Source organism: Camelus bactrianus, chromosome 21 (assembly GCF_048773025.1).
Source record: "Camelus bactrianus isolate YW-2024 breed Bactrian camel chromosome 21, ASM4877302v1, whole genome shotgun sequence".
NCBI classification, from domain to species: domain Eukaryota; kingdom Metazoa; phylum Chordata; class Mammalia; order Artiodactyla; family Camelidae; genus Camelus; species Camelus bactrianus.
In genome coordinates this window covers 6,787,413-6,815,267 of record NC_133559.1, presented here as the reverse complement: position 1 = coordinate 6,815,267, position 27,855 = coordinate 6,787,413, and the positions used below count along the sequence as shown (strand labels likewise).

The following is a 27,855-nucleotide window of genomic DNA, read 5'->3' as shown; positions in this document are numbered from 1 at the left end:
TGCAGCCACCTCTCCCCCGCATTCGCATTCCTGCCTGCCTGCTCAGGAAGGGGGTGGGGTGGGTGGCTGGAGCAGGGAAAGGAGGGCCCTTAGCCCAACTGAGAGTTATTCTGTAAACCATCTCTCGTGTTTGTCTACACCATGGGAGTGCACGGGCAGGTGGACAATTCCCAAATTTCAATTGCGGTAAAAAGGGATCCATGTGTCCCCACCCAAACCCTCCTTCTTGGCTCCCAGGCCTCCTGGGGTAGATGCCAGGACTCTCCATTCAGTCCACACTCATTATATTCCTACTGCATGCTGGGCATTGGGTAACACAGCAGTTCTCAAATTGCGGTCCACGGATTTGGTGAGTCTCCAAGATCCTTTCAGGGGATGGATGAGGTCAAACGGATTTTTATAATCCTGCTGATGGATTATTTGCCTTATTGACTGTGTTGATATTTACACTGATGGTGCAAAAACAATGGGGGTAAACCTGCTAGTGTCTTAGCATAAATCAAGGCAGTAGCACCAAACTAGACCTGGTAGTCTTCCAAAAAGTCAGTTTCTCTTAAGAAAGTCCTTTATAAAGCAGCAAAAGATTACCATGTGAGGGGTTTATTATAGTTACTTTAAGTGAGTAATAAAGATTTGTTTTAATTTCTAATACAGAATATGTTGATAGCTGTCACCCACAGAAACAAAAGCTCTTGGGGGCCCTCAGTAATTCTTAAGGGGGTGGCTGTGGTCCTGAGACCAACAACAGCGTTGGCCTGGCTGGAATAATCCTTACGCTGTTTCACTCCTCAGACTGGAAGGGGAACCGCGCCTTTTTCAGATACTGCGTTCCCACCTTGAGAAACATGTCTTGTTTGAAGTAGAGGGTGGAGAATATAGCTGTTTTCTGGCAACCCTCTCTCCCTCAAGAAAAGACACTCTCACTGGAATAAAGATTTTAATGGTCTCCATTCACAGGAGAATCAAGGCCTACAGGCCCACAGCCCCTGTGCCTGCCCCTTGTCCCCTGTGCACTGTTGGGCAGTAGGGCACAGGGGTTGTTTGCGGCCCCTGTGGGCTCGGCCCAGGTGTGGACTCCTCTTGCCCCCTAGATTCACCTAGAGTCCTTTCCTGTTCCCCCTTGGGGGCTCTTCCCCCTCCTCATAAAAGTCACAGCGCAGCAAGGTTGCAGGAGGAGGGCACAGGGAAGGGCAGGGGGACCCAGGAATCCACACCCCAGCCTGGCTGGGCCTGAGTCAGGGTGGAGAGCGGGTGCGTGTGCCTACGTGTGTTGCTGGGCGTGACTGGGAGTTCTGGTCCAGTCCTGTGAGCTCCAAGTTCTCCCCCAAACCAGTCCTCTTCCAGAGGTAATATCTGGTGTCTCCACCGAGGTCAGCACACCTGAACTGTGGAAACTACTTCTTTGGCAATGGTGGGGCTGCTGTGGGCGAGGCTGAGGCCTGGCACCTATCTGTCACCTCTGGCACTGGGAAGGGAGGTGTGAAAGGCCAGGAGGGAGGCAGGTCAGCCCCGTGTGCTACTCCCCCGCTCCCCCAGGAGCCAGTAGGTCCGAACTTTGCCTTTGCCCTGGAGGGAAAAAAGGAGGTTGGGGTGGGGAGTGACATGCCCACTTTCCCAAATGATGAGAGTGGGTTTGGCTGCTTGAGAAGGGGTCTGAGGGAGGGAAGCCCCTCTGGGACCCCCACGGGTAGTGAGGGCATGGGCTTCCTTCCATACCTTCATTTCTACATCCCCTCGAAGCTCCAGCTCGAAACCACCAAACTCTTCCAGGACAGCCTTGGTCTCAGAAGACAAGTGGATCTTCAGGGCTGGGTAGGAGAAGGGAGGAGAAGGGAGGTGAGAGATGCAAGAGTTGAGAGTAGGCGATCAGGGACCATGGGGGTATAAAGATGCTCTCCCTCCTCCCTTTGGCCCAGAAAGCCTCCTAATTCAGAGTCCCACCCCCTCCATGTAGTGTCCCACCACACCGGCCTCTCCCTAAGAACCCTTGAGTCATGCTGTCCCCATGATAGCCACTAGTCACATGCTATTCCCTAAATACAGTTTGAAATGCAGTGCCTCAGATTTACGACTCCATTTCACGTGACCCGTAGCCCCCTGTAACAGAGGCTGCTATACTGGACCGCACAGATTGTAGGACATTGCCATTACTGCAGAAAGTTCTACTGGACCACACTTCAGAGTGTTACCAGGCTCTAGACAGACAGCAGAGCAGAGCGGTCAGGAGCTCAGACGTCGGAGCCTGCTCTGCCTGGTACAGATCCCAGCTTGGACACTTGCTTGGGGAAGTAATAGCAACGCTCTGTGCCTCACTCTCCTAGTCTACAAAATGCTGATAGTGACAAGACCCATCTCAAAGCCTCGTGAGGATTGCGTGTAATGTTATTCATCGTCTATTTAAATAGAATCCAGCATGTAGGTGGCACTGTATATAAGCAGTTGCTATCCTTGTTATTTAGCTCAACACCCTCATTTTCGGGCTGAGGGGACCCAGGCCTGGGGGAGGAGAGCTGCCCAAGCTGCTGAGGTTGGCCCCAGGCCTCCTGACTCCTGACTGACTCCTCCCCACACCCCTTCTCCGACCTCCCTCTGACCTCGCCCCTACCACTCCTGGGGTCTGCATCACGGAGGCCTTGCTCTGCTGTTAAGCCATTTCTGAGAATGTGCTCCTTCAGGACTAGACCTCAGTGAGAAGCTTTCTCCTTCTCCAGCAGCCCCCAGCACAGCGCCCAGGGAATATCTGCTGAACCACACCCGCTCTGGACTCCCAGTCGCCCTGCTCCTGCCAGGAGGCTTGCACGGGTCTGCACGGGCTCCCCAGCGAACTGTGCTCTGGGTGGTCTCAGTATTCCAGGGCCTGGGACTCAGGAGCTGCTCAGTGAATGTTTACCGAATTGAATTGTGCTGAATACAGCAGGAGGTAGATCAATAGGAAGCAAGCCCAAGGGAAAGGGTGGGAACAAGCATTTATTAGGTACCCACTGTGTTCCAGGGTTTGGCCTATGGTTTTTACAACCCTGAGACAGGCCTCATTTTACAGATAAACAGCTGAGGCTCAGAAAACCTGGATGACATGTATGTGCTAGTCATGATACATGGCTTTCTTAAATAACTCCTCTGAGGTAGGTATTTAATTCTCATTTTACAGACAAGGAAAACCGAGGGTCAGGGAGGTGTAGCAAATTGACACACAGCTGTGTCAGTTGTAGAGCTGAAATGCACACCCAAGTGGGCTGCTCTGAAGCCCTCGTTACCACACCCAAGAGGGCCCTAAAGGTAAGATTCCTGCTGAGAACTGCAGGACATTGGCCTGGAAAGACTTTTCAATCATTTGGCAAGAGGGCGCAGCTGGGACCTGAGTCTCTGATTAGATTTGAGGTGATCTGGCCAGGTTGAACCCTTATGAGAGGGGGCCTGGGAGGAGAGAGAACAGGGATTGGATAGGCTCCAGCTGCCAGGAGCTACAGCGACCCTGCCCTCCCCAGCCCGCCAAGAGGACCCAGCATACCTTCCCCATTAGACTCCATTCTTGAGGCCGTGTTGACTGTGTCCCCAAAGAGACAGTAACGGGGCATCTTCAGCCCCACTACACCAGCACAAACGGGTCCTGGAGGGAGCGGAAGCCCATCAGCGAGTGGGTGGAAGGGGTGTTAAGGGAGATAGGCGGGAGGAATGGAGGGTCGCTATGGGACAGGGCTAGGGCGCTCCAGGAGAGGCAGCAGGCGGGATCTGCGGCCCGTGGGAACGCAGGTGCGTGTGCGCATGCGCACCGGTGGTGAGGGAGGTGTGAGGGGTGCTGGAGAGGGGCTGGGCCTGGTCTCCAGCCTTTGGAAACCCCCTCCCCGCGCCGTGGGCGGCCTCACCTGTGTGGATGCCGATGCGCAAGCGCAGCTGCTCCTGGGGCCTGTGGCGGATGCGGAAGGAGCGCACGGCGTCCAGCAGCGCCAGGGCCATGCGGGCCACCTCGGGGGCGTGCAGCCTCCCATTCCGCACCGGGAGCCCCGACACCACCATGTAGGCGTCACCGATTGTCTCCACCTGTGAAGGTCAGCAGCGAGAGGGTGCAGGGCCTGAGGCCTGGAACTTTCTCTTCCCCGTGCTGCCTCCACACTGTGTGTCCTGTCCTCCTGTCCCCTCATCTGCTAGCCACTGTGTTTGCTCATCCCTCACAGCCCGCGCGGCTTTTCTGCCCGACCTGGGTCTCCCTGTGACACTGTCCTTGCCCATGTCCCTTGGTCTTGTCTTTTAAGACTCTATGTCATTCTGCCCTACACTTTTCCATGACCCTGTCCACGTCTGTGTGTCCCTTCCCATCTTTACTCACCTTGTATACATCAAAGTTGTCTATGACGGCATCAAAGCAAGTGTACAGGTCGTTGAGCAGGGTCACCACCTGGAAAAGAAGAGAAGGGGTGGGGAGTAAAGGACTTCACCTGGGCTCTGGTGGAAAAAGCTGACCCAGAAGGCAGGCCTATGGGATGGAGATGCTAAGCCACACCCCTGGCTGCTCTGGCACTGTGGCTGTCCCTGACTTACCTGCATGGGCGTGCTCTCCGCTGACAGGGCTGTGAAACCCACAATGTCACTGAAGTAGATAGTCACGCTGTCAAAGGCTTCGGCCTGGACAGTCTCCCCGCGCTTCAGCTGCTCAGCCACTGAGCTGAGGGGTCAGGGACAGGTGCAGGATCAGAAGGTGAGGTAGGGCTGGGGCAGGGGCTGCGGGAGCACCGGACGCGGGCACTCACTGAGGCAGAATCTGGTAGAGCAGGGCCTCTGCCTTGCGCTTCTCCTCCAGGTAGGCCTGGGTCCGCTCCTCCACCAGCTCCTCCAGGTTGTTGGCGTACTGCTCCATGCGGGACAGCAGGTTGTCCAGGATGTTGCTGCTGCTCCCCCTGAGGGTGGCCACGTGGTGAGAGGAGCAGCACACGCTGCCCTGAAGACGCCCCCCTCCCCCGCACTGACCCACCCCCGACTTAGTGTCAGCCCACCCTGCCTCTGATTGCTGTGGGGCCCCTGGGGAGGGTCAGGGTAGTGGGCACAGCACGATGGGAGTGGTGTGGGAAAAGGGTAGGAGGAAAGTTCAATTCATCCAAGACTCCAGGGTCAAGTGTGACGTTTCAGACTTATTGGCTATTTTGTTCATCTTTGTTGAACACAAGTGGGTTAGAAGAAGGGGGAGGAGGCAGAAAGGGCCAGGGATCAATTGAGAACAGAGTGAGGGCACACAGGCTGGCAGAGGGGTGTGTCTGGAGAGACAGGGCCCCTACAGGGCACACGAGGGAAGGGAGATCAAAGCGTGTGATGGGAGCTCCTGTGGAGGGCAGAGAGGCGGAGGGAAGAGGCGGAGGCCATTTACTCTGCACGCCACTGAAGGCTGATGGCGTAGGGGCAGGTGGGTGGCGATGCCGGTGGGGGAGAGGGTTATGAGAGGTAGGGGACTGTGGGGACAGCTGGGTCATACAGTGTTCACAAAGGGGGCTGTGAGTCTGTGCTGGAGTAGGCTGGGTGCGGGGGAACTGTGTGAGGGCTCTGCCACTGTAGGAATAAGACTTAAACGTGGGGTTCGTGGCAGTTGTGGGTGGGTAGAGGCGGCTGGGAGGATGCAGGACTAACACCAGTGACCTATTAAATTTGCGCAGCATCAGGCGAATCTGTTGGAAGGGTGGCCGCTCCTGCGGGTCCTCGGCCCAGCACCGCTGCATCAGCTGCCCCAGTTCCTCCAGGTGACTCTGCAGGGCCAGGGAGGGCCGGAAGGGGGGCTGCTCGCCCCGAGTCACGCGCTCGATGATCTCTGTGTGGTGGGGGAGAGGGGCTGAGGGGTGGGGTCAGCCTAGGGTCTGTTGAGGGATGGGATGGGTGGTCCAGGACTGGGACACAGGGCAGGGGAACCCTGTAGGGAACTGGGCCAGAGTCACTGGCAGCAGTGGAGCAAAAGGTGGTGGCGTTTCCAGGGGCCCCTGTCTCTGGGGCGGGGGTTGGTTGAGTATGGTGGCACTAGGGGAGAGCATGGTCCTCTCACCTTTGGGACTGAGGTCCAAACCTTCCACATGGAAGACGCCACTCCTCAGGGCAATCTCCTGAAGGATGATCCCAAAGCTGTACACGTCACCAGCCTGGGAGCCCCGGGCAGGGGGTGAGGCCATTCGCAGGAGCTCTGGGGCGGTCCACAACTTTTCTGTGGGTCAGAGGTCAGGAGTCACAGAGTGAAGGGCCCCAAAGCTAGGTGAGGGGAAACAAGATCCTAGAGGATGTGTCTGGGACTGATCTGGAGACATCACACAGGATGCTGGAGCTGGAGAAGGCCTTGAGACCCTGCCGTTTGCCTCCCCTTTCTACTGATGACGAATTGAGCCTGGAGTCAGGAAAGGTGGGCTTGAGCCCATCAGAGGCCAGGCATCAGTCTCCCTACCAGGCTGTGCTGGGGGCAGTGTTAGGGGTCAGAGTCAGGGCGGGGCTCACTGGCATAAAGGGTGTGTCCTTGCTCTGGCTCCGGGTCCCTGAAGCTCTCCAGCCCGTAGTCAGTGATCTTGAGCACGAAGCGCCCATCTACCACGCAGTTGGATGACTTGAGGTTCCCATGGGAGCAAATGGCCCCATTGTGTAGGAACAGCATACCCTGGGAAATTTGGGGGGGCAGGGGTCTCAGGCATGAGTGGGACCTCCAATCATGGCCAGGCTAGGGGAGAAGCCTGCCTGGCCCTTCCCCCCGACACCCAGTGGGCTCTTTGGGGCCTACCTTGACGATGTCATTGGTGAGTGAGTACCGGAACATCCAGTCCAGGGTGATGCTCTCATTCTCCAGAATGTCCTGCTGGGCAGTGAGAGTCAGTCCTGTGCCCTGCAGATGCCCCCAGGAGGAGGAGTGCAGGGGTCCCACTGACATAAGCTGGCAGAAGGGGACAAAGCTTTGGGTTTACTCTAGTGCCACCACCCTCTTCCCTACTCCCATTTTACAGATGAGGAAAATTAAGGTCAGAAAGAGGAAGTGGCTTGTCAAGGGCCTTATGGCCAGTCAGGGGCAGCCCTAGGGCTACACCCAGGTTTCTTGACATCCCCTTGTCCCCTCACCTGCAGGCTCCCACGGGGACAGTACTCTGTGAGGATACAGATGTTGGGGGGGTCAGTGCAGGCCCCCACAAACCTGGTCAGGTGTTCATTCTGCACATCCCGCATCTGCAGGTGAGAGCCAGCATCAGAGCCTGATAGAGACCTCAATCCTCGTCAACTTGTGCCCCACCCTCACGGGACCCCCTCACTCTTCTTAAGTCCCTATTCATTCTCTGCAGACATTCTAGAACATTCCCTGCTGATTCCCACTCATGTTCTAAAGAAACTTCCCCCCGGAATCTGCTCCCCACTCCCTCTGCTTCCTAAGCCCCCCACCTCCTATGATGTCTCCAGTATCTCTTTCTCCCCACTTGCTCCCACAACACGCAACGGCCCATCCCAGGGCTGCGGTGCCCACCCTTTCCTAGGACACCCTGTGGTCCCTCCATACCAGTTCTGTTGGCCAACCTCCCCCGTGTCCCCAGATTCTCCCCCAGGCCACTGCCTCGCTCCCCGACATTACATGCTTCAGCTCAAACAGGACTTCCCGCGTCAGCTCAATGCGTTTACGGTTCACACGTTTCACAGCCACAAGGTTACCCTGGGCAAGGAATGAAGATGGTCACTGTGAGGAGATGGCCCAGCACTGGGAACTCCACCCCTCCTGACAGCCCACCCTGGCCCCTGTGACCCTCCCCAGTCCCCCATCAGAGCACTGCCCTGCCCCAGTCCTGAGGACCAGTGGTCTTTCCCCAGACTCACCTTATAATACGCTGTCTTGGCAAAGATTTGGAACTGGCCCTCTGTGGTCATCAGGGAGCCATAATTGGAGCCCCTCTGAAGGGAGGAAGTGCAGGAGGGATGGTCAGCCCATGGGCCTTTCAGATTTCTTTTCCATTAAAGGTTATTACAAGATATTGAATATAGTTCCCCATGTCATACAGTAGGTCCTTATTTGTCTATTTCACATATAGTAGTGTTTATCTGTTAATCCCAAACTCCTAATTTATCCCTCCCCCTTCCCCCTTTGGTAACCATATGTGTGTTTTCTATATCTGTGAGTATATTATTCTCCTTTTTAAAAATGTATGTTCACATATGCTATCTCTGACCTTTGAAAGAGTCTTGTGAGGGAGGCTCATCGATGTAATTAACACCTGAAGTAGTCTCAGAGAGGGAATGTAACTTGCCCAAGGTCACACAGCAAATGAAGGCAGAACTGGGACTAGAACCCTGCTCTCTACCCTACCCATCAAGCACTGCGCCCACACCCGTACCCAGCTCTGCCCGCTTACCCCCAGTCCTGGAGTTCTTACCCCACTCAGGGTCAGCCGGCTGCCGGCACTCCGGAGGTGCCTCTCAAGACTGCTGGGCTGCAGGTCCTCCCAGCGCACGCGCCACAGCTCTGAGGCCAGTTCCTTTTCCAGCTGCATCTTCCTGGGGCATGAAACCTGCATCTGAGCTCCAGTCTGAGCCCCTGACGCAAGGCAGGGGTGCTCAGCAGCCCCTGCTCAATGCCCTGGGATCATGGCAGGTGCTAAGAGATGGATGAGGGAATTACACCCTCTCGCCTGAGAGTCAGGAGTCTTGGGTGAAATTCTGCCTCACTGGCGACCTTGGGGTAGTCACTTCACTTCTCTGAGTCTTATGTTCTCACACCCAAACATCCTCATTTGGAAATTATTTATTTCAAAGCATTGTTATAAGAATGAAAAGAAATGTCATGTGGAGATGGCTGGCACACAGTAAATGCTTGACTAGCATTTATTTTCTTCCCTCCTGTCTTGCTTCCCTCTGTTAACTTTTCCTGCATTTTCCAGCTACCCACTGGAAGGCAGGAATGAAGCTTCCTTATCTCTCTCCTCCACTCTGGGTTCAGGGGTTCAGCAGCCAGTACACAGCAGAGCCATCATCCCCGCTCAGTTAAAATCCAGTCCCACAGGTGCTGAACCACTGCTGCCCATCTGGTCTTCGTGAGCAGGAAGGGAGGATAAACCAGCCTCAGGCTACAATCCACACCCCTATGATGCCACCCCCCCAACTGCTCTGCCCCTTCTGGATCCCCCAGATCCTCCCTGTCATCTCCTCCTTCTCTCTTCCTGGTGTCCTCTTTTCTCCCCCATCTTCCTCGGCCTTGCTGTGCTGTCTCTTCGCCCTGCTCTCTTCCATCTGGGCCCCTGCCACCTCCTCTGCTATTGGTTCTCCAGGTCTCCCAGCCTCAATCACCGACCGGCCTCAACCCCAGCTCACCTGTAGATGAAGAAGGAGATGATCAGAATGCTGAGCAGGGAGAGGCTGCCTACCAAAGCCAACACTTCCAGGGTGGAAAAGTGGTCTGCAGGGGAGAGTCCGAGTTACAGCAAGAGAGATTTTTGGTTAGACATTAAACAGCAGGATGGAGAACCTTCTAATAGTCAATCAGTGAACTCAGATGATGGATGAAGGGAAGAAAAAGGCAGGAATCTCTCCAGGAAACCCTCAGTGTGGGAAAGAAGCACCTATTTGATTCCCTAAGCAGGAAGGGTGTGATGTCTCCAGAATGGAGGCCCAAAAAGCAAGGGGCAGTCACCTTGATTGCAGGCTGGGTCCTCGTTGTCAAAGCCACATTTGGGGACATCAGGAGGTGGGTATCCCAGGGGCCAGTGTAGTTTGCACCCTGACATGGTCAGCAGCTCTTGGGAAGTCCCATTGAAGTTCAGAACAACCTGTCGGAGGGCAGGAGTGGTGGATGAGCAAGGGCCATTGGTGAGGCCTCTTGTCCAGTGGATCAGTCCTGCCTCCCACCTACTCCGTCTCTACTGCCAGGGACTGTGTGTGGGTGTCAACTGTGCACTGAGCCCCTGCTGTGACTGGGTACAGAGAGCCTCACACTCATGCCCCAAGGGTGCCCCAGAGTAGACAAACTTGAAGATGATGCAAGGGCTTTCTAAAGAAAACTCAGGACAGAATCACAGCCTTACATTCAGGGAGTTTGTAATCTTGGATCGAAGCACATATAATATAGAAAAAGGCAGTGTTCTCAGTCCACATTCCAAGGGCTAATCCATGTACTCCTCCTCCAGGAAGCCTTCCTGGATGATCTGCTCCCTGATGCCTGTGGCTTCAATCTCCTTCTGTTCCTAGATGCACTTATGGAGCTGTACAATGTGCATTTATCATGGCCCTGAGTCAGCCTGTCTCTGCTGGGGCAGATCCTGCCTACCTTCAGAGACACAAATCTTCCACAGGGCAGGGCTGTGCTCCCTCCTTAGACACGAGGTTCCCCAAGGGTAATGCCTATGAGTCCCTATCATCCTGGTTCCTCGCCCAGATTGGCCAGGGCTCTCCGTAAGTGACCAAGCATGGCAGGGTGACTACAGAGTAAACAGATGCCCTGGCTGGGCTGCAGGACACATGGGAGGTGGAGATGTCATTACCAGTTGGCACTGTTTTCTGGGGGGGCACAGCCTTACCCTGAAGGCTCCAGTCTCGGGATCCATATCCCAGAGGGAGAAGTCAGTCTCCCGATCACCATTGCTGTCCATTTTCAGGTATCCTGTCACACCTGGGGGGTACGGAGAAACATAGCTGTGTTTTGAGAGAGTGAAAGTTCAGGAACCCTGCACTTCATCTCCATCTTTTGATCTTCTCTGTCTTGCCCTCCATATACATACATGTATTTTATGTATGTGTGTAACCCAGACAGGGGTTGTGCACTTAGGAGGAATTCTTTTTTGGGGGGAGGGGGGATAATTAGATTTATTTATTTAATGGAGGTACTGGGGATTGAACCCAGGACCTCACGCATGCTAAGCACATGCCCTACCACTGAACTATACCCCCATAGCCTAGGAGGACTTCTTGATGGAACTAGGGAGACAGGAAAGATGTCCAAAGGAAGCTGCAGAGGTTCCTTATAGAAGAGAGGAAGAGACTGGCGTGGGTGAGTGACTGCCTGCGCTGCAGGGCTAGAGGCTTCTTATGGCCTCCTGCCTGGGACACCCCCAAGGTGGCCCATTCCTGCCACCTCCAGGTCCTGACCTTGGAAACTTCGGTTCCACATCCGCTGAGTGATGCCCTCCCCATCGGTGACAGCTCCCCCATGTGCTAAAGTCTCTGTCACTGCCTGGACATACAGCAGGAGCCCGTCGTGGAAGGATGCTGGGATGGTGTTCACCTGCAGGGGCAAGCAGAGCTGGGCTGGGGTGGGATGGATGAAGGGCACAGAGTGAGGCACTGTGGGGGAGGGGTGGGAGGCACTGGGAACGTGGAAGAGGGTGGGAGAAAACACCCTCACACGACAAAGAGATTTTACTACTTATAAGATGCCTCTGCATGTATCACTGCTTCTGAATCCGGATAGGCAGATAGGGCAGGACGTATCAGCCTCATTTTACTGATAAGGATGTGAGTTTCAGAAGTTGAACAACTTTCAGTGTCCCCCTCCATCATCAAGAGAGATACGGGAACAATGTGAAGGGAAAGAATGGGAGACCTGGGAATACAGGGATGGCTGGGCGAGCAGGGTGGAGACTGGCAGCGGGTGGTGAAGTAGGGGCTGGAGGTCTATGATGGAGGGTCCCAGGACCAGCTCCTACCAGGCCATCGTCCATGGTGAAGTTGAACTGCTCACGGGCCACGTGTTTTAACTTCAGCAAGAATTCCAGGTACTCAGGATTATCCGGCTCTTTATATGTAATGATTTTGGCAGCCTGAGGAAGGGGATCGTTGGAGAGGGGAGAGATGGGTGCTGACTCCAGTCCTCCCGGTACCCTGAGTGCCCACCTCCCAGAGCTGCATCTTGCCTTAGCTCAAGGTCAAATGGGACCCTATGTCCTTCATGAGGTGCTGCCTCCTTCAAAGCAGGGGATTCACTGGGATGGCTTCTCCAAGTCCTGATGGTCTGTGGGACTTGAATATCCTCCCACCTCAAGCACATCCATGCATGTTTTTAGCCTCCTGGCTCTGAAGTCCCCTGGCCCTCTGTACACCCTCTCATCTTAGCCGCCTGCCCTTCGCCACCTGGCTCCCTATGAGCATCAAGAACCTCTTTTCTAGAACCATTTCAGACACTGAGGGACCCAGGACCCAGGACCCAGAAACAATGTGCCACCAGCCCAGAGTCCCACAGCCTTGGCTTCCAACCTGGACACCCACCTGAAAGGCCTGGTGGGCACTGACATCCTGCCCATCCCCTCTCTCCCAGGGCCTGCGGGGAGCAAGGCCATGTCCACCTTGCAGGCTTTGCCCGAAGAGGTCCAGGTGGAAGAAAACATACTCCTCCCCACTCAAGCCAGCTTCCAGGGCCAGAAGCATCAGGGTTCTGAAGGTATCTGGGTAGCTGCAGATGTAGATAACTGGGGAGGAAGAGGGGTCAGAGAGAAGCCTAGGTTTCAGGGAGTGGGAAGCTGGAACAGACACGGGGTCACCCAGGGGAGGATGTTCAGAGACCCTGCGTAGTTAAGCGGAACTCCTGGCTCAGGCTAGGCTTCGGCAGGAGAGAGATGGAGAAGGGAGGGAGAAGGAGGAAGGACAAAGGGGCACAGATAGGGAGAGCCGGAATTGTGGAGCTTAAAGTGGGGAAGGTGAGGTCAGGAGAGTGGAGAGCAGAGGACGGTCAGCTGGAGAGGGGACTGCAAGAGGGGAGGGAGCACTGTGTGTGGGAGCAACGAGAAGGGAAGATGGAGGAGGGGAGAATGCTGTTGGGAAGAGATGGAAAATGGAGGAGAGAAAAGGGATAGGAACTAAGCCGGGGGCCAACTAAGTGCCAAGATGCCTAGAGGCATTTTCTCCCTCCTGTTAACTCGGGAGGAACCTGTGGGAAGAAGGTTGGGAGTGGGGCGGTGAGAAGAGAGGAGAGAGTAGGAACGAGAAGAGGGGTGGCGAGGTGGAGAGAGAAATAGAAACTCAAGAGGTGGAAAGGGCGGAGGAGGCTGAGAGAGCAATGAGGGGCCTCAAGGAGAAGTCTGGCCCGGAGACGAGAGAGGACATCCCGGAGAAGGCCCGGGGGCAAAGCGGCGGGACGGCTGTGCCCGCCGCTCACCTCGGCCTTTGCGCCGCACGGTCCGCAGCAGCATGGTGTAGTGGTCGCGGTCGCCCTCGGCGAACTCCAGGTGGTCCACGGTGATGTTGAGGCGGTCGCGGACCCGCATGTACAGCCCCTCCACGACGAAGAAGCAGGACTGGTCGTCGCCGGGCTGGTAGGCGTAGAGCACGAGCGCCTGGCGCTCCCAGCCCAGCCGTCGGTGCAGCGCCGCCACGAAATCGCCCAGTTTGGCGTGGCTGGGCCCCGCACGGGTGGTCAGCGCGTACTCGTCCTTGGCCCCGAAGCCCAGCGCCGGGGCGCCAGCGGTCAGCAGCGGCACCCGCCAGTGCGCGGTGAAGCGGCCCACAGGCGCGGCGGCGTACACGCAGCCCGGGCCCAGGAACACCGCCGGGTTGTGCTCCCACTTGAGGTCCACCGCGGCGAGGGGCGCGGCGGTGTCGGAGCAGACGCCCAGCGCGCTCTCGCTGCTCCCCAGCACCGTGCGGACTGTCCAGCCCGGCAGCAAGTCCGGGCGCGCCTTCACCCGGGCCAGGGCCAGCTCCACTGCGGGTCCCACGCGCGCCCAAGACCACGGGTACGAAGTGTTGGCCAACGGCAGCACCACGGCCACTGTCAGGTTGCCCGCGTAGCTGCCCGGGAGCAGCAGCAAAGGCGGCAGGAGCAGCAGCAAAGGCGGCAGGAGCAGCAGCAGGCGCAAGCGGGCGCCGGAGGGGCGCCCGGGGCGCGGCATGGCCTCAGCGGGCACCGCGGCGAGCGAGCTCTCCCACCATGGCCTCCTCGGTCCCCTCCGGCTCAGCGGCGGGTCCTGGGCACGGGGAGCGTCCCAGTGGGAGGGAGGAGGAGAGGGGCGGGGGCTCTCACCCCCAGGGCACGCTGCCCCCTCTGGCTGAGACTGTCCGCGCCGGGAGCGCCAAGGGCGCGCGACCGAGGGGTGCGCCCGCCGAGGGCGCTGCGGAGCAGGTGGGTGCGAGGAGAGCGCCGGGGCCGACGGGACCCGAGTGTGAGAGCGTGTGTGTGTGAGTGTGTGTGTGTGTGAGTGTGAGTGAGAGCGCGCGCGCGCGCGCGCGCGTGTGTGTGTGTGTGTGTGTGTGTGAGAGAGAGAGAGAGAGAGAGAGAGAGAGAGAGAGAGAGAGAGAGAGAGAGAGAGAGTGAATGTGCGCGCGTATGTATTAGAAAAAGGGAGCGCGAGTGAGCGCTCGGAGAAGGATGGAAGAGCGCGCGAGGGAGGGAAAGGGCAGTGTGAGTGTTTGTATGTGTGCGTGAGCGCCTGGCCCAGGGAGTGTGCCAGAAGGGGCGTCCGGCCGGCCCAAGTCTCCTGCTGTCCGGCGCAGACTGGGGAGGACCCAAGCCAAGCTCCGAACCCTCCCTCCCCGCCGCTTCCCCTCCCAGACTCCCAGACCGTATTGCCAATCCTGCATCTTTAACTCCTTCCTCCCCGCCCTGAAATCGCGGGCCCTCCCGCGCCCCCCATTCCGTGCGCTTCCCATTAGACCCTCTAACTACTTCTCGGTGGCCAAATGCCTTCCTCCTCCGAGAAGCGGCACCCGCTTGAAGGGGCTCACTCGCCGAGATGGGAAGGTAATTAAACAGAGATGTGTGTGGGAGCAACCGAGGGCCTCTTGCGTCCCACCTTGTCCCTCTCCTCCTACCTGGTTCCGTCTGAGGAAGAGAGAAAGAGGTGCTGGTTTGGGATCTTGGCAGGAAAAGGTGTGAGTTTGTGGATGTGTGTCTGGGGGTGGGGCAGGACGGTGACGGTTTCTGAAAAAGGTGTTAAAAGTAGATGAATCCAGGGTCCCCGTGACCAGTCCGTCTAGGGTCTCACCCACCCCTAGCTTTCAGATTGAGCGGATTAGCGAGGAAAAGCATTAGGTGGAAGGGCGGAGTTAACTCTTTAGTTCTCAGAAGGTTGTAGGAAGTAAGAGGGAGAGCTTGTAGGTGGCTGGAGGGGTTAAAAAGGTGTGACCTCAGGGCCGCTCCCGGCGTGTGTGTTTGCTTTGTGTTGAGGAGGATTATTAAGAATGGGATTTGTGGGAGCGGTGGGGCACGGTGTTGGAAATGACCCGTTGGAGACTAAAATTGGGGAGAGGGTTTTGGGGTCCTTGACGGCTGGGCTGCTGGCCGGACAGCCGGTGAAATTAGTCTGCCCTCTAATGGTCAGCTGGAGTCATTGACGATATTGCGCTGCCAACCTCTCCTGTACCTAGGCAGGACCAAAGATTAGTAAACTTCTTTAATACAGCAAAGAGTCCCAGAGGACCTAGTACCCGTCAAGCACAGGCCAGATGCTGAGGGCGTAAAGATGATTTTATATATATAAAATATATATATTCCGTACCTCGGAGGAACTCTATTTGGGACAGATAGATGTAATGTAATACAGTTAAGCACTACATCAGAGAGATGGGTAAATTCTCTGGACCTGGCAGCAAGTCCAGAAAGAGGCCCAGGAAAGGACTATTTTGCTTGCAGTGGGACCAGGAAAATCTCCAAAGAGTAATAATTCAACAAGGATAGGAGGTTGAGAAAGGTATTCTGTGCAGAGAGATCACAATATTGAAGTATGTTTCCCATATACTTAGGAGAATTTTGAATATTCTAATGGTCTAGAGCAAACAGTAGCCCATGGACCAACTTCAGACAGCAGACATGTTTTGTTTGACCTGCAGTCTCTGTCATACATATATAATATTATTTAATTGCCTACACTTAAAAATCAGTAGATTGCACATGAATATTTGGATTTCTGACTTATCTTGAAATATTGGAGAACAGGTCCTGCATCTCTCCATGAACAATCAGCTGATACCAAGTATCCATTACTTCAAAATGGATGAGTCCAATTCATCACGGTTCCTATTCACCCTGTTCACTCATTTGCATTCCTGGCTGTAGGGGGAGTATATTTTTTCTACTCTGATCTAGAATATAAGCTGTGTGCATGTAAGAATGACTGAGGAGGAGAGACACGAAAGGGCAGCAGAGGGCAGATCACGCAAGCTTTTGTGTGATAGGCATAACGTCTTTGTCCTGTAAGGAGGGCTCCAGAGGCTATAGAGGTAGATAAGAGATTGGGAGAGTCTTAAAAAACAGTTTTATTGAGGTATAATTGATAAACCATAAGCTATGCATATTTAGTATATACAAGTTGATGAGTTTGGATTTTTACATACACCCGTGAAACTGTCACCACAGTATCAAGGTAATAAACATTTCTATCACCTCCAAAAGTTTCCTTGTGTCCTTTGTGAGTGTGTGTGTGTTTGTGTGTGTGTGTGTGTGTGTGTGTGTGTGTGTTAAGAATACTTAACATGAGATCTACCCTCTCAACAAAATTTTAAATGTATAATACAGTGTTGTTGACTGCAGGGAGATGTTTTGTAAGTAGAATCAGTTGGACTTCAGGAACAAGGACAGCATACAAATAACTGAAGTCTAGGTGATATTGACCCATTAGTTAAGAAGCTGAAGAAGCAGGTTTTGGGGGGATGATAACAATTTCAGTTTATTGGGTTTGAGCTGCCTGTAGATACACAAGTGGAGGTATCCAATAAGCTATTGGCTTAGTGGAATGAGCTCAGGAGGAGGCTAGAAATCTAATTTAACAGGGGAGGGTATAGCTCAGTGGTAGAGGGTACAGCTAGCATGCTCGAAGCCCTGGGTTCAGTCCTGAGTACCTCCAACAAAATAAATAAATAAATAAGCATGATTACCTCTCCCTGCAAAATAAAGAAATCTAATTTAGTAATTGAGCTTCTCTTTCAGCAACGGTGGACTAAATAATTTGTCCAATCTCTGAGCTGAGCTGAAAGAACTACAAATGTTGGATGAAATGCTTTTTAAAAATCAAAGAACTAGGAAGACAGTAAGAGCGTGAAAGGACAGAAAAGCAGTGAGTTGAGACCAGTGTTTATCCCGAAATCATTTGCTGATTTCAGAACTGGTGGCAGAAAATAGGCCGTATGGGTCAAGTGAGACAAAAGTCGGGATCCAAGTGTCCCCAAAGGTGATTACCCTGGTAAACCACCTTCCTATTTTGGATTAGGATCCTGAAAGGCTGCACTCCTAGGGGAAAATAGGAGTAAGGTAAACTAGAAATAAACAGAAAATCCAGAGCTGAAATATTCAAAAGTTAAAATGAAGGACCAATCGATGGGTTTAACAAAAAGTTAGATTTGACTGAGGAGTAAGTTATAAATTGAAAGAAAGGACAGAAGAAGATACTCAGAATGAAGCATGGATAAAAAGGAATGAAAACCGTAAAAGGGAGGGTTAGAGATATAAATGATACTGTAAGAAGTCTGACATGCCTTTATTTGGAACCCAGGAGGAAGGGAAATAATAGAGTAGAAGCAATATTTAAAGAGATAATGGCTGAGAAACTTAAAAAATAAAAGAAATACATCAAACCATGGATTCAAGAAGTTTAACAAACCTCAAGTAAGATTAAAAAAAAAATCCATATCCAGACCCATCAGATGGAAACTGCAGGAAATTAAATCGAAGATGAAATCTTTAAAATACTCCAAAAAAAAGAAAAGTCAGAAAAAAGAGGATTGATGAACTTCAAAGAAGCAACGATTTGACTAACTTTTTTTTCACAGCAAAAAAAGGAAGCTACAGACAGTAAAATAATATTGTAAATGTATTGAAAGAAAATAACCCCCAATCTAGAATTCTATATCTGGAGAAAATATCTTTCAAAAACAAAGGTGAAATAAAGTCATACTCAGAAAAACCAAAACCAAGAAAGTTAGCAATCAGCAGATGGGCACTAATTCTGAAGGCATATTATTCCAGATGAATGTTGGGGATGCAGGAAGGAATAAAAAGCATTAAAAATGGTAAATCTCAATGACCACTAATTTAATTAATAAGCATTAATGTCTTGTGAGATTGCAAATATATATGGAATTTAAATTCGGTAAACATAAATTCGGTACACTTACCCAAGAGAAACAAATGCATCTGACCACAAGAATCATGTACAAAAATGGTCAAAGCGGCTTTGTTCATAATGGCTCCAAACTGGAAACAACCCGAGTGTGTTTGCCTGTGTCTCAGCCAGTTGGAGGTCCTGAATTCATCAACAGGAGACTCGATATACTGTGGAATATTTATGCAATGGAATGCTACTCATAAATAAAAAGGGACAAATTACTGATAAATACAAAAACATAGAATATTGAAACGTGTCAAGCCAAAGAAACTAGACAAAAAAAAAAAAAAAAAAAAAAGAGCACATAGGATGTGAGTCCATTTATGCGAACAGACACAACTAAATTATGATAATAAAAATCGGAATGGTGATTGCCTGTAGGAGGAGGGCAAAAGGGTATAAGCAAATTTTTTGAAGTGATAAAAGTATTCTTTATGTTAATCTGTGTGGTGGTTACATGGGCAGAATACATTACTTAAAATTAATCGAGCTGTAGGCTTAAGATCTGTGTATTTTGCTGTAGTAAATTATACATCAATATAATACTTAAAAGAGTTACATAACAATATATATAATTCTGGAGTGATGGTGGTAAATGGAATTGAATTATTCCTGCATTTTTCAAGAGTAGAGTAAGAGTATTACATAAAATTAGACTTTGCTGATTCAAGGAGGCATGTAATTTTAGGGTAACCACTAAAAGACTAGAAAAAGCGTGCATAACTTACAATTAACAGAAGCGAGGAAATACTAATAAATATTAATCAATACAAAAGAAGGTAAGAAAGGGGAGAAACAGGATTATAGAAAAGACAAAAAACCCCACAGTAGTGTGATTGATTTAAATGCAGCTACGATGTATCTATATATGTGGCTGTGAAACCTCGTTTAAGGGTGAAATCTGCCAGAGATTGCATTGTGGGTAGAGAAGAGACTTGAGGGAAACCTGGGCAAATTGGATGGGTCGGGCGCTTTTCTTCTGTCACTTCCCTTGTTCTCTTTTTCTAAGCTCTCTTTGCAAAGGCTGTCTCAGTTTCCCTTCTGATCTCCGCATCAGTATTTTCCCATCTGATTCAATCAATATACTCAAATCCGCTTCTGCCTCAAGTTTCTAGCCTCTGTGAACTATATCCCGACTTGTAATGTTCATAGTGGCTTAAAGTCCCTTTTTATTCCATTTCGCTTGTTTGCCCCATTTCACTCGCTGATGGCAAAAACAGATTCTAAAAGCTGCATTTTTGAGGGAAGAAAAAGTAGAAGTATGGCGTTTATATTTACTGAAGAAAATTAAAATAAAAACACAGTCCTGGAGAGGGCGAAAAAAAAAAAAACCAGCCCGATAGCAGAGGATGGTTTCGATCCATCGACCTCTGGGTTATGGGCCCAGCACGCTTCCGCTGCGCCACTCTGCTATCTAGAAAAACGACTTCCCATATGTCATATAGAAAGTTCTCTGAATGTTAGCCACCCTGATTCTTTTACGTAGCGCCCCCTAGTGTTTGCGGAAAAGTCATTACTGTCAAGTCTGTTCTTATTGGCTGGTTCCTGACACAGTAGGCGCTTTTTATTGGTTCATAAACCGGCTTGCCGAAGTAAGCCAATAGGCATAAGCGGCGGAGTACGGCGGGAGCCAATCGCGCCGGAGCTTGTTGGAACACGCCGGCAAGCCTCCTCTCCAGTTGTCGGCTCCACACAGGGAAGGGGCGGTTGGTGTGGCCTCCATTGTTCGGGATTTAGGACGCCATGAGGTAAGGGCGGTGGGGTGCTCTGGAAAGGTTTGGGGTATTCGACCAAAAACTTTGGGAAGGTGGGCCGAAGGAGTCGGAGGACCTGAAAGGGCCGGGTATCCGGGGGCTGCAGGAAAACCTGAGAACTCCTGGTTTGGGAGAGTGGGGGCGGTCGGGGCGGCGGAGGCGGGGAAGCCTGGACCAGGGATGGGGGTGGGGCCCAGGAGTGGGGAGGCGGGTTCGACGCCTCGAGCTCTGGGGGGTTTAGATGAGAAGGCGTCCGCAGGTCCCGGGAGGAGCGCTCCCCGTATCCAGACCCAGAGGCTGGAACGTGCCTCATTCATCCTCAGTGCCAAGCGCTAGACAGGAAAAGCCCGTTAGATGCTTTCACTGCGTTGACGAATAAATTAGCAGTCACGTTAGTCTCTGAACTGTTAGGGTTGGCGTGTCCCGGGAATTACGGATCATTACTTGTAGGGCTCACCGATCCGGGGCAGTATTTGATGTGGGGTGTGATGTGATTAAGTTATCCAGAAGGAAGAAGTCATGGGGGGTGAGGCTGGGCACTTGGAACAGGATATCTTGGCTTCCAAAGGGAAGTTCAGAGCGACAGAGGTAGGCTAACGTGGAATGATGTGGCCCGTATGGTGGAGATTGCTTCAACGAGGTCAAAACAAGTTAGAATCTATTTATGCATTTCCAGGGGTGACAGAGGCCGTGGTCGTGGCGGGCGCTTCGGTTCCAGAGGAGGCCCAGGAGGAGGGTAAGTGTCAGTTTTTAGCATCTCTGCACCGGTTAGTTTCCATTTCAGTCATCTGTTTAGGAGTTTGGAGTGGACACATCTGCTTTTGTGAGATCCAGCTGTGGTTTGGAAACATTTCTTTTCATGCTCGCTCTCCTGCTAAATTAGTTTGGCCCCATTATGTTAAGTCAACTTGATTTCTGTGGTGAATAATTTGGATTGTCTTTCGTATTTTAGGTTCAGGCCCTTTGTGCCACATATCCCATTTGATTTCTATTTGGTGAGTAGCTTGGCCCCTGTTCACTTGTAGTTTCCTGGAGCCCAGCATCTCTCTGTTAATAAAGTCAAACGGTGGTTGGAGTAGGAAAAGGGATTAGTGAGTGGTGTTGGGGTTTCTTGCTTTACGTACAAAAACAATGTAAGCAGGGTGGGGAAGATAGTTCCTTGGCAACTATTGACAGTAACATGATTATAGTCTTTGCTCTGAACAATTAATTGTATCTCTGGCTTATCTGTTAATATAAAGAGCTTAAATTATGGCTGTTCTCTCAGCCTGTATCCTTGTTTGAACATCTCAAGGAGTGAAAAATGTTGTAGAATTTCCTATTTTCAATTTTTTTTGTTGCTATGGCAACAGAAAAAAATAATCTCTACTGTATTATTTTTGGAAAGTAATATATAGTTGTTTATTTCTGGTTTAGTGTGAAATGGCCTTCCCCCGGGTCAAGCCAGCACCTGATGAAACTTCCTTCAGCGAGGCCTTGCTGAAGAGGAATCAGGACCTTGCTCCTAATTCTGCTGAACAGGTATATTCTTTTGGCTTCCTTCATGAGATTCCTCAAAGGAAGCTAAAGAAATAAATAACTACCGGTGAGGCTGGTGTTACCAGAGCTAAACTCCACAGAGGGTTTAGTTCTCTGTATTTCTCATTGTGGGCAGAGGGAGAGCACCAGGTGAATATATAAACAAGTTACGTGTGCACTCATAGTTTTATTGGGGGACTTTTTGGGGGGATCAAAAAGTTTTCTGATGTATATTCAAGGCTGGAAGGGTCAGTGTGTTTTCAGAGCCCCATGTTGGTTTTGATTCTGCTCGTACAGAAGGGATTAGGGGAAATGTTCAGACTCAATGAGAAGTTGTTTATAAATGTTTCACTTAGGGTATTTTTGTTTCCTGCTGTTTTTTCAGGCCTCTATCCTTTCTCTGGTGACAAAAATAAACAATGTGATTGACAATTTGATTGTGGCTCCAGGGACATTTGAAGTGGTGAGTTTTTGATGATTTTGTCCTAGGAAGGGGCAGCCTTGGTAGTGTGGACGTTTTCTTGGCTCCTGTCTCTTTAATTGTTCAGGTGCCTGTTAATCCAAAGCCATGCCTAAAGTGGGAAAGTACAGTGGAGCACATTTATAGTGCTGATCTCGGGTACCAGACTTACTATCAGCTAGCTGTGATGAATCAGGCTTTTCTTGTGCTTATTTTGGGTAATCCAAATCTGGGTAATAAGCTGTGTTGTAATTGAGTTCTGAGAGGAACTAGGCAGTCTTCTCACTTCTATTTTTTCTGAACTCCCGTTTCCAACAGCAAATTGAAGAAGTCCGACAAGTCGGATCATACAAAAAGGGAACGATGACTACAGGACACAATGTGGCTGACCTGGTGGTAATCCTCAAGATTTTGCCAACATGTGAGTGTGCCTCTTTCTGGCCTCGGGAGCAGAACATAGTAGTTGTGTTTGAGGCATAGGGATCTCTGTAAAGCCCAGATTTCTTGTGAGAAAGGTTGTTTGGAAGACAAACGGGAAATTTTTTTTTAAGTGCATATTGTATCTGAAAGAATATATGGGCAGTTACTATAGGGCAGTATTTCTCAACTAGGGAGGATTTTGTCCCCCAGGGTCATCTGGCAGTGTCTGAAGATGTTTTGGGGCTAATGTTCCTGAGTAGAGGCCAGGGTTGCTGCTAAGTACCCTACAGTGCACAAGACAGACCCCGACCCCCCAATCCCAAACAGAGAATTATCTAGGCCACATCATCAGTGCCACTGATGAGAAACCCTACTGTGGAAAAAGGTGTGTGTATAGGAGGAGGTGTCCTGTTTCCTGAGCCTTCCAATTTCTCTGTCCAGGTGTTAGCTTCCCCGTGTAAAAGTGTTTATTCAGTTGCTTGCCCTTGCTCCAGCAGAAATTAAGAGTGCAGAGTAGCTTAGAGATGTATAGAAAGTCTTCATAATAATTGTAATGTTCATTATCTCCTTTTCTCTCAATCAGTGGAAGCTGTTGCTGCCCTAGGGAACAAAGTCGTGGAGAGCCTAAGAGCACAGGATCCTTCTGAAGGTTTGAGTTTATTGCTGAACATGTCATTTAGAGGTCATAGGAGCCAGGTTTATAATTATAAGTACATTTTAACCAAGTCAGGATAGGCTAAGGAAGAGTGAATGCAGAGTTTAATGTTGGGGAAGTTTTGGCAGAGATCTCTTTTCTTCTAAAACTGTATTCTCACCTCTCATTCTGGGCTGTTGCTGTTTTTAAAACCCTGTTACCTCACGCCTACCCCAGATTTACCTTTGGTCATCTAATGGGAATGTGAGAGCTACAGGTTTTTCATTTTTCTTTCAGTTTTGACCATGCTGACTAATGAAACTGGCTTTGAGATCAGTTCTTCTGATGCTACAGTGAAGATTCTCATTACAACAGTGCCACCCAATCTCCGAAAACTGGACCCAGAACTCCACTGTTAGTCTTTTTTTTTCCATTGCTGGGAAATTTGGGGGAAATTCAAGACAGGATAAAGCGCTGTTGTGTTTAATTTGTTGCTATTCCATGTGAGACCTTCTGGGACCTCAGTTTACCCCCAAACCTAGCTTTCTCTTTGTATAATTTAGACAGTTTCACTAGCTTGCTAGTGAAATTGTCAAAGAAAGCAGTTTGAGGGCTTTAGAGAAAGGACTGAAAACATATCTGAGGGAATAGGCCTCTGGAGAAAATCATGGCTGTTGCATGGTTCGGGTATGGTTTTAGGGAGGAATAGTGATTTTTGCACCAGTGATTTGCTGATCTGGGGAACATGGGGTGATTTAAGGACTTGCTAAGTTTTCCTGTCCTCCTTTCAAATTCTTGGGCTATGGCAGTGGGACTGAATTGCTTAATAATAGGAATGGTTATCTTGGTGGATGTCACTTCTCTTCTAGTGGATATCAAAGTGTTACAGAGTGCCTTAGCAGCCATCCGACATGCCCGCTGGTTTGAGGAAAATGCTTCTCAGTCCACGTGAGTCCGTCCCTCACTATCTGAGTGAAGATACAGTCTGGCCCCTCTGAATACAGTGAATAGCAGGATACCCATACTTCCACTAACAGAACTTTTTTGACTGTAATCTTCTGTCTGGATTTTGCTTTTTATCTTAAGTAAGCAAATGTAGGTTGAGGGAAAGAAGGTGATGTGTAGTTCTAGAAATAGCTTCAGCTCTGTACCTCAGGTATGGAGGTAAATAGTATTTTTTTTTTTTAAGATACAGTTGATGTACAATATTACATGTTATAAGTATACAAAATAGTGGTTCAGTTTTTAAAGGTTATATTCCATTGTTATAAAATATTGGCTGTATTTCATGTGTTGTACAATATATTCTTGAGCTTATTACTTTATGCATTAGTTTGTACCTCTTAATCCCATACCACTGTGTCCCTCTCCCTTCCTTCTCTGCACTAGTAACCACTCGTTTGTTCTCTGTATCAGTGAATCTGTTTTCCTTTTTGTTATATTCACTAGTATGTTTTATGATCTGTTATTACTTTTAATCCTGGGCCCCTGTTATCTTCAGAGTTAAAGTTCTCATCAGACTACTGAAGGACCTGAGGATTCGTTTTCCTGGGTTTGAGCCCCTCACACCCTGGATCCTTGACTTACTTGTAAGTAATGAAGGGAAACTGGAATTCCTCATCCTCCCTATTTAACAGTAGTTACTCTGAAACCTACCAGAATATGAAATTTGTTAGAGATTAAAAGAAGTCTCATTGGTGGACAAGTAATCCAGTAAAGATTCAATGCTTATTATTTCTTTGGGGTTTTGGAGTACTTAGTTAAGTTAGTTATCACACCCCTTTGCCTTTTTCATTACTGTGCTGATTTCATTAATGTGGTAATGGAGAGAAATTACTGAATGAGCAGTCATTTCAGAACTGCTTTCTGAACATGAACATTTTCGCTAGACCTTAACCAGTTTTTCACATAGTGGTTTAAAGTTTTAATTTGTTTGAAGACAGAACTGCCACTTCATTTCCCACCTACCAGATGCATTTTCTCCTAGGGGCACTATGCCGTGATGAACAACCCCACCAGACAGCCTTTGGCCCTAAATGTGGCATACAGGTATAGCAAGCTACTCTGGGTCTGGGGCTGGATGTAAGCTATCTTGTGTGTTCTTCTGATACCTCCTCCTATTTCAGACGATGCTTGCAGATTCTGGCTGCAGGACTGTTCCTGCCAGGGTCAGTGGGTATCACTGACCCCTGTGAGAGTGGCAACTTCAGAGTACACACAGTCATGACTCTGGAACAGCAGGTATCGGGGACAGCTCTGAAATGGTCTGTTGTGCCCCACTCTTGAATACCCCTGGTCAGAGGCAAAGGGAATGTGCTCTTTTGGGGGTCAAGGATTTGGGGGTTCTCCCAGACTTTGGTCTTGGAATTAACAGTTGTCTTGATCTCTGTTTTCATGTTAGTCAAATAAGGTATTTTGATTCTCCTTGCTAATTTATCCTCCCTTTGCTCTCCCTCAGGACATGGTCTGTTACACGGCTCAGACTCTAGTTCGAATCCTCTCACATGGTGGCTTTAGGAAGATCCTTGGCCAGGAGGGTGATGCCAGCTGTGAGTGACCACTGTGGGACAGGGGTTCTTTATGGTATCCTGTGATCTGCAAAGAAACTCAACACTACTCAGATGTCTTAATGTTTCCACTGTGTAGATCATGACCTGTATGTTGGACTACTTGTCTAAAGTCACCTTTTTTCTCTTCTAGATCTTGCTTCTGAAATATCTACCTGGGATGGAGTGATAGTGACGCCTTCAGAAAAGGCTTATGAGAAGCCACCAGAGAAGAAGGAAGGAGAGGAAGAGGAGGAGAATACAGAAGAGCCACCTCAAGGAGAGGAAGAGGAAAGCATGGAGACTCAGGAGTGACCTCCCCGTCTCTACACCCTTTCGTACCCAGGGGGAAGACTGGCGCCTCAGCTCAATGCTACTGGGCTTTTATGTGGTGATGTTTCTGAGGGATAGGGGAGGCAGGAAGGAAGATAAAAATAAACTCTGTAGAAGGAAGTGTCACTCCACTGGGTTCTGATACTGGCTTAGTAGCCAGAAGTCTCCCATTTATGACCTAAGCCATCCATATATAGTGGAGGAGTACACCAGCTTTTCTTCCTAATACTCTAGAATCCCCAAACTCCTGGAAACCTCTTTCAACCAGTACTTTGTTGTTGAAATGTGAATTGTTAGTGTCTGCAATTTTTTTTTTCTAAGAAAAAAATTAAAGTACTTCCTACTAGGGTTCTTGGTCTTGTTTTCCTTGGCATCTGGCAACCTGTTTTGTTTCCTTTTGCTTTCTGTATTCTGAATTGAAAATGATCCTGGAGTCTTTTCATTGTGAACACTAGATCTCAATTTGAAGCTATATTTGAATTAAAGTAGAAGACTTCTGGCACCTTTCCATATACCAGAGTAAACTGGAATACTGTTTAACCATTTATTGAATTAAATGATTCTAATACTGCTACAGTAGCTCAAGCCAGTGCAGTCAACAAAAGAGGATAGATGGGTCATTCACTGTGACTTTGCCTGTCCTTTACTCTAAATCCTCTGTGTAGACAAAAGAAAATTGGAAGTCACAGGCAGAGGACAGGTCCCAACAGCCTGGCATGTAGCAGAGGCAGCCCCTTCTTTGATGAGTCTCAAAGAAGGTAGAGGAGGTGGGCCTTAAGTATGTAGCTTAAAAAAGTCAAATGTAGAGGCCTCAGCTCATTCTTGGAAGCAAGAGCCATAATAAATCCTCAGGGATCCTGAGTCCTGCTATACCGGAGTTTCTTTAGGCCCCGAATAAATAAGAAGGACTTTTAAGTGCTTCAAACACAAACCACAGGGCTGCCTTTCTGATGTCCCAACACCTACAGGGAATCCTGGCGGAAACTGGCAGCCAGGGTATAGTATTTGTGCTATTCTGTGGTCATGGGTCCATCTTCTGGCCTGTTACTTGCTTGGGGAACCAGGGGGGTAAACTCCTGAATCCAGCATTGCCCTCCTTCGTGCTGTTTCCTTGGCAACACTGTGGTTTAACCGTCTCAGCCGTTCCTACAAAACAAGGTTTGGAATCAAGACAATTGCCCTGTGAAAGGATTCAGAGCTCACTGTCAACTAGGCGCTGGAGGATGTCTTGGAGAATACCCTGAGGACTTGGAAAACAAAACGAAGACTGTTGGCAGGAAATTCTTGTACCTGGGCATTCTGTAGGATGTTGTTAACTAAGACAACTCGTCGCCGGGCATTAAGTAGCTTCTTTACATAGGGGTCGAGATCCAGGGCCACTTTCTGATCTTCGTTGATACGGCACAGTTCTGGGGGATGAAAGTGAGGTGCAACTAGACACCTAATAGCCCATTTCTTGTTCTTAGGGCAAGCAGGCTAGTAAATGGTTTGGAAAACACTTGCACCACGTGGGCACAGTCACTAGAAACCTAAGAAAGGAGTACGTCCACAGCCCTGGAAGCAAGCGACAGAAACCCAGCCCAGAGGCTGGTCCTGAAGTGAATTGTAGGATTCTATCTACAGGGAATGCTTACTCACCGGTAGCGAGGTTGTCAATTTGTTCCCGGAGCTCTACCTGGCTCTCCCTGCAAAGAGGTACAAAGCGTACACGGTCAGACAGTTAATGGATCTCAAGAAGCCTATTCCCCCTACGTGTTTCCAAAGTGCCGAGAGAAGCCAGCCTCAGCCCCGCCACCCACGGGCCTTCCGCCGTCCTGTTCTGCCTCCAATCAGTTTCCCACCTTTATTCTTCTCAGTCTCAGCAGAACGCCGGCTGGATTCATCACGTCTCCGCCCTTTCTTGGTCCCGCCCCTACAAAGCCAAATCCAGGAGTGGCCCCGCCCCAACATTCCCCGTCGGGTACCTGACTGCGTGGACGTGAGAGTCAAGCTGCTGCACAGCCGGTCGCAGGAACTCGAGGAGCCCCTCTGCGAAGAGGTCGCGGCCTGCAGGCCCCGCCACCGGAGTCCCTGCCCCGGACACAGCGGCGGAACCAGTCCCCGCCATCACGAACTGCCCTTACGCCCGGAACCTGCCGCGAGGGCCGCCGGGAACTGAAGCCCGCAGAAGTGCGTCGCCAGG

General features: G+C 50.4%; 3 protein-coding genes and 1 non-coding gene across 4 annotated transcripts; 1 reads left to right on the top strand and 3 right to left on the bottom strand.

Moving 5' to 3' along the window:
- Positions 1 to 584: 584 nt before the first annotated feature.
- Positions 585 to 14,411, bottom strand: NPR1 (natriuretic peptide receptor 1). Its single transcript, XM_010954031.3, has 22 exons — positions 13,070 to 14,411; positions 12,184 to 12,383; positions 11,625 to 11,738; positions 11,068 to 11,203; positions 10,500 to 10,591; positions 9,617 to 9,752; positions 9,298 to 9,382; positions 8,364 to 8,484; positions 7,810 to 7,884; positions 7,571 to 7,648; positions 7,069 to 7,173; positions 6,737 to 6,808; positions 6,460 to 6,616; positions 6,020 to 6,175; positions 5,623 to 5,791; positions 4,746 to 4,892; positions 4,537 to 4,660; positions 4,325 to 4,393; positions 3,864 to 4,038; positions 3,509 to 3,607; positions 1,717 to 1,808; positions 585 to 1,566 (listed from the first exon to the last, which is right to left on the bottom strand). Exons 1-22 carry the CDS (start codon positions 13,800 to 13,802, stop codon positions 1,504 to 1,506), a joined length of 3,198 nt encoding a protein of 1,065 aa, XP_010952333.3. The 5' UTR covers positions 13,803 to 14,411; the 3' UTR covers positions 585 to 1,503.
- A 4,937-nt stretch (positions 14,412 to 19,348) lies between these two features.
- On the bottom strand, positions 19,349 to 19,420 carry TRNAM-CAU (transfer RNA methionine (anticodon CAU)). The gene has a single exon. It is a non-coding gene; the product is annotated as a tRNA-Met (tRNA).
- Positions 19,421 to 19,659: 239 nt separating this feature from the next.
- On the top strand, positions 19,660 to 26,021 carry ILF2 (interleukin enhancer binding factor 2). The gene is made up of 14 exons (XM_010954033.3): positions 19,660 to 19,756; positions 20,439 to 20,498; positions 20,715 to 20,757; positions 21,179 to 21,283; positions 21,666 to 21,743; positions 22,059 to 22,161; positions 22,744 to 22,809; positions 23,092 to 23,208; positions 23,664 to 23,742; positions 24,296 to 24,383; positions 24,782 to 24,843; positions 24,921 to 25,035; positions 25,253 to 25,343; positions 25,495 to 26,021. The coding sequence occupies exons 1-14, from the start codon at positions 19,752 to 19,754 to the stop codon at positions 25,653 to 25,655; spliced, it is 1,173 nt and encodes a 390-aa protein (XP_010952335.1). The 5' UTR covers positions 19,660 to 19,751; the 3' UTR covers positions 25,656 to 26,021.
- A 182-nt stretch (positions 26,022 to 26,203) lies between these two features.
- On the bottom strand, positions 26,204 to 27,835 carry SNAPIN (SNAP associated protein). Its single transcript, XM_010954032.3, has 4 exons — positions 27,638 to 27,835; positions 27,312 to 27,358; positions 26,964 to 27,082; positions 26,204 to 26,819 (listed from the first exon to the last, which is right to left on the bottom strand). The coding sequence occupies exons 1-4, from the start codon at positions 27,778 to 27,780 to the stop codon at positions 26,718 to 26,720; spliced, it is 411 nt and encodes a 136-aa protein (XP_010952334.1). The 5' UTR covers positions 27,781 to 27,835; the 3' UTR covers positions 26,204 to 26,717.
- Between the last annotated feature and the right edge of the window lie 20 nt (positions 27,836 to 27,855).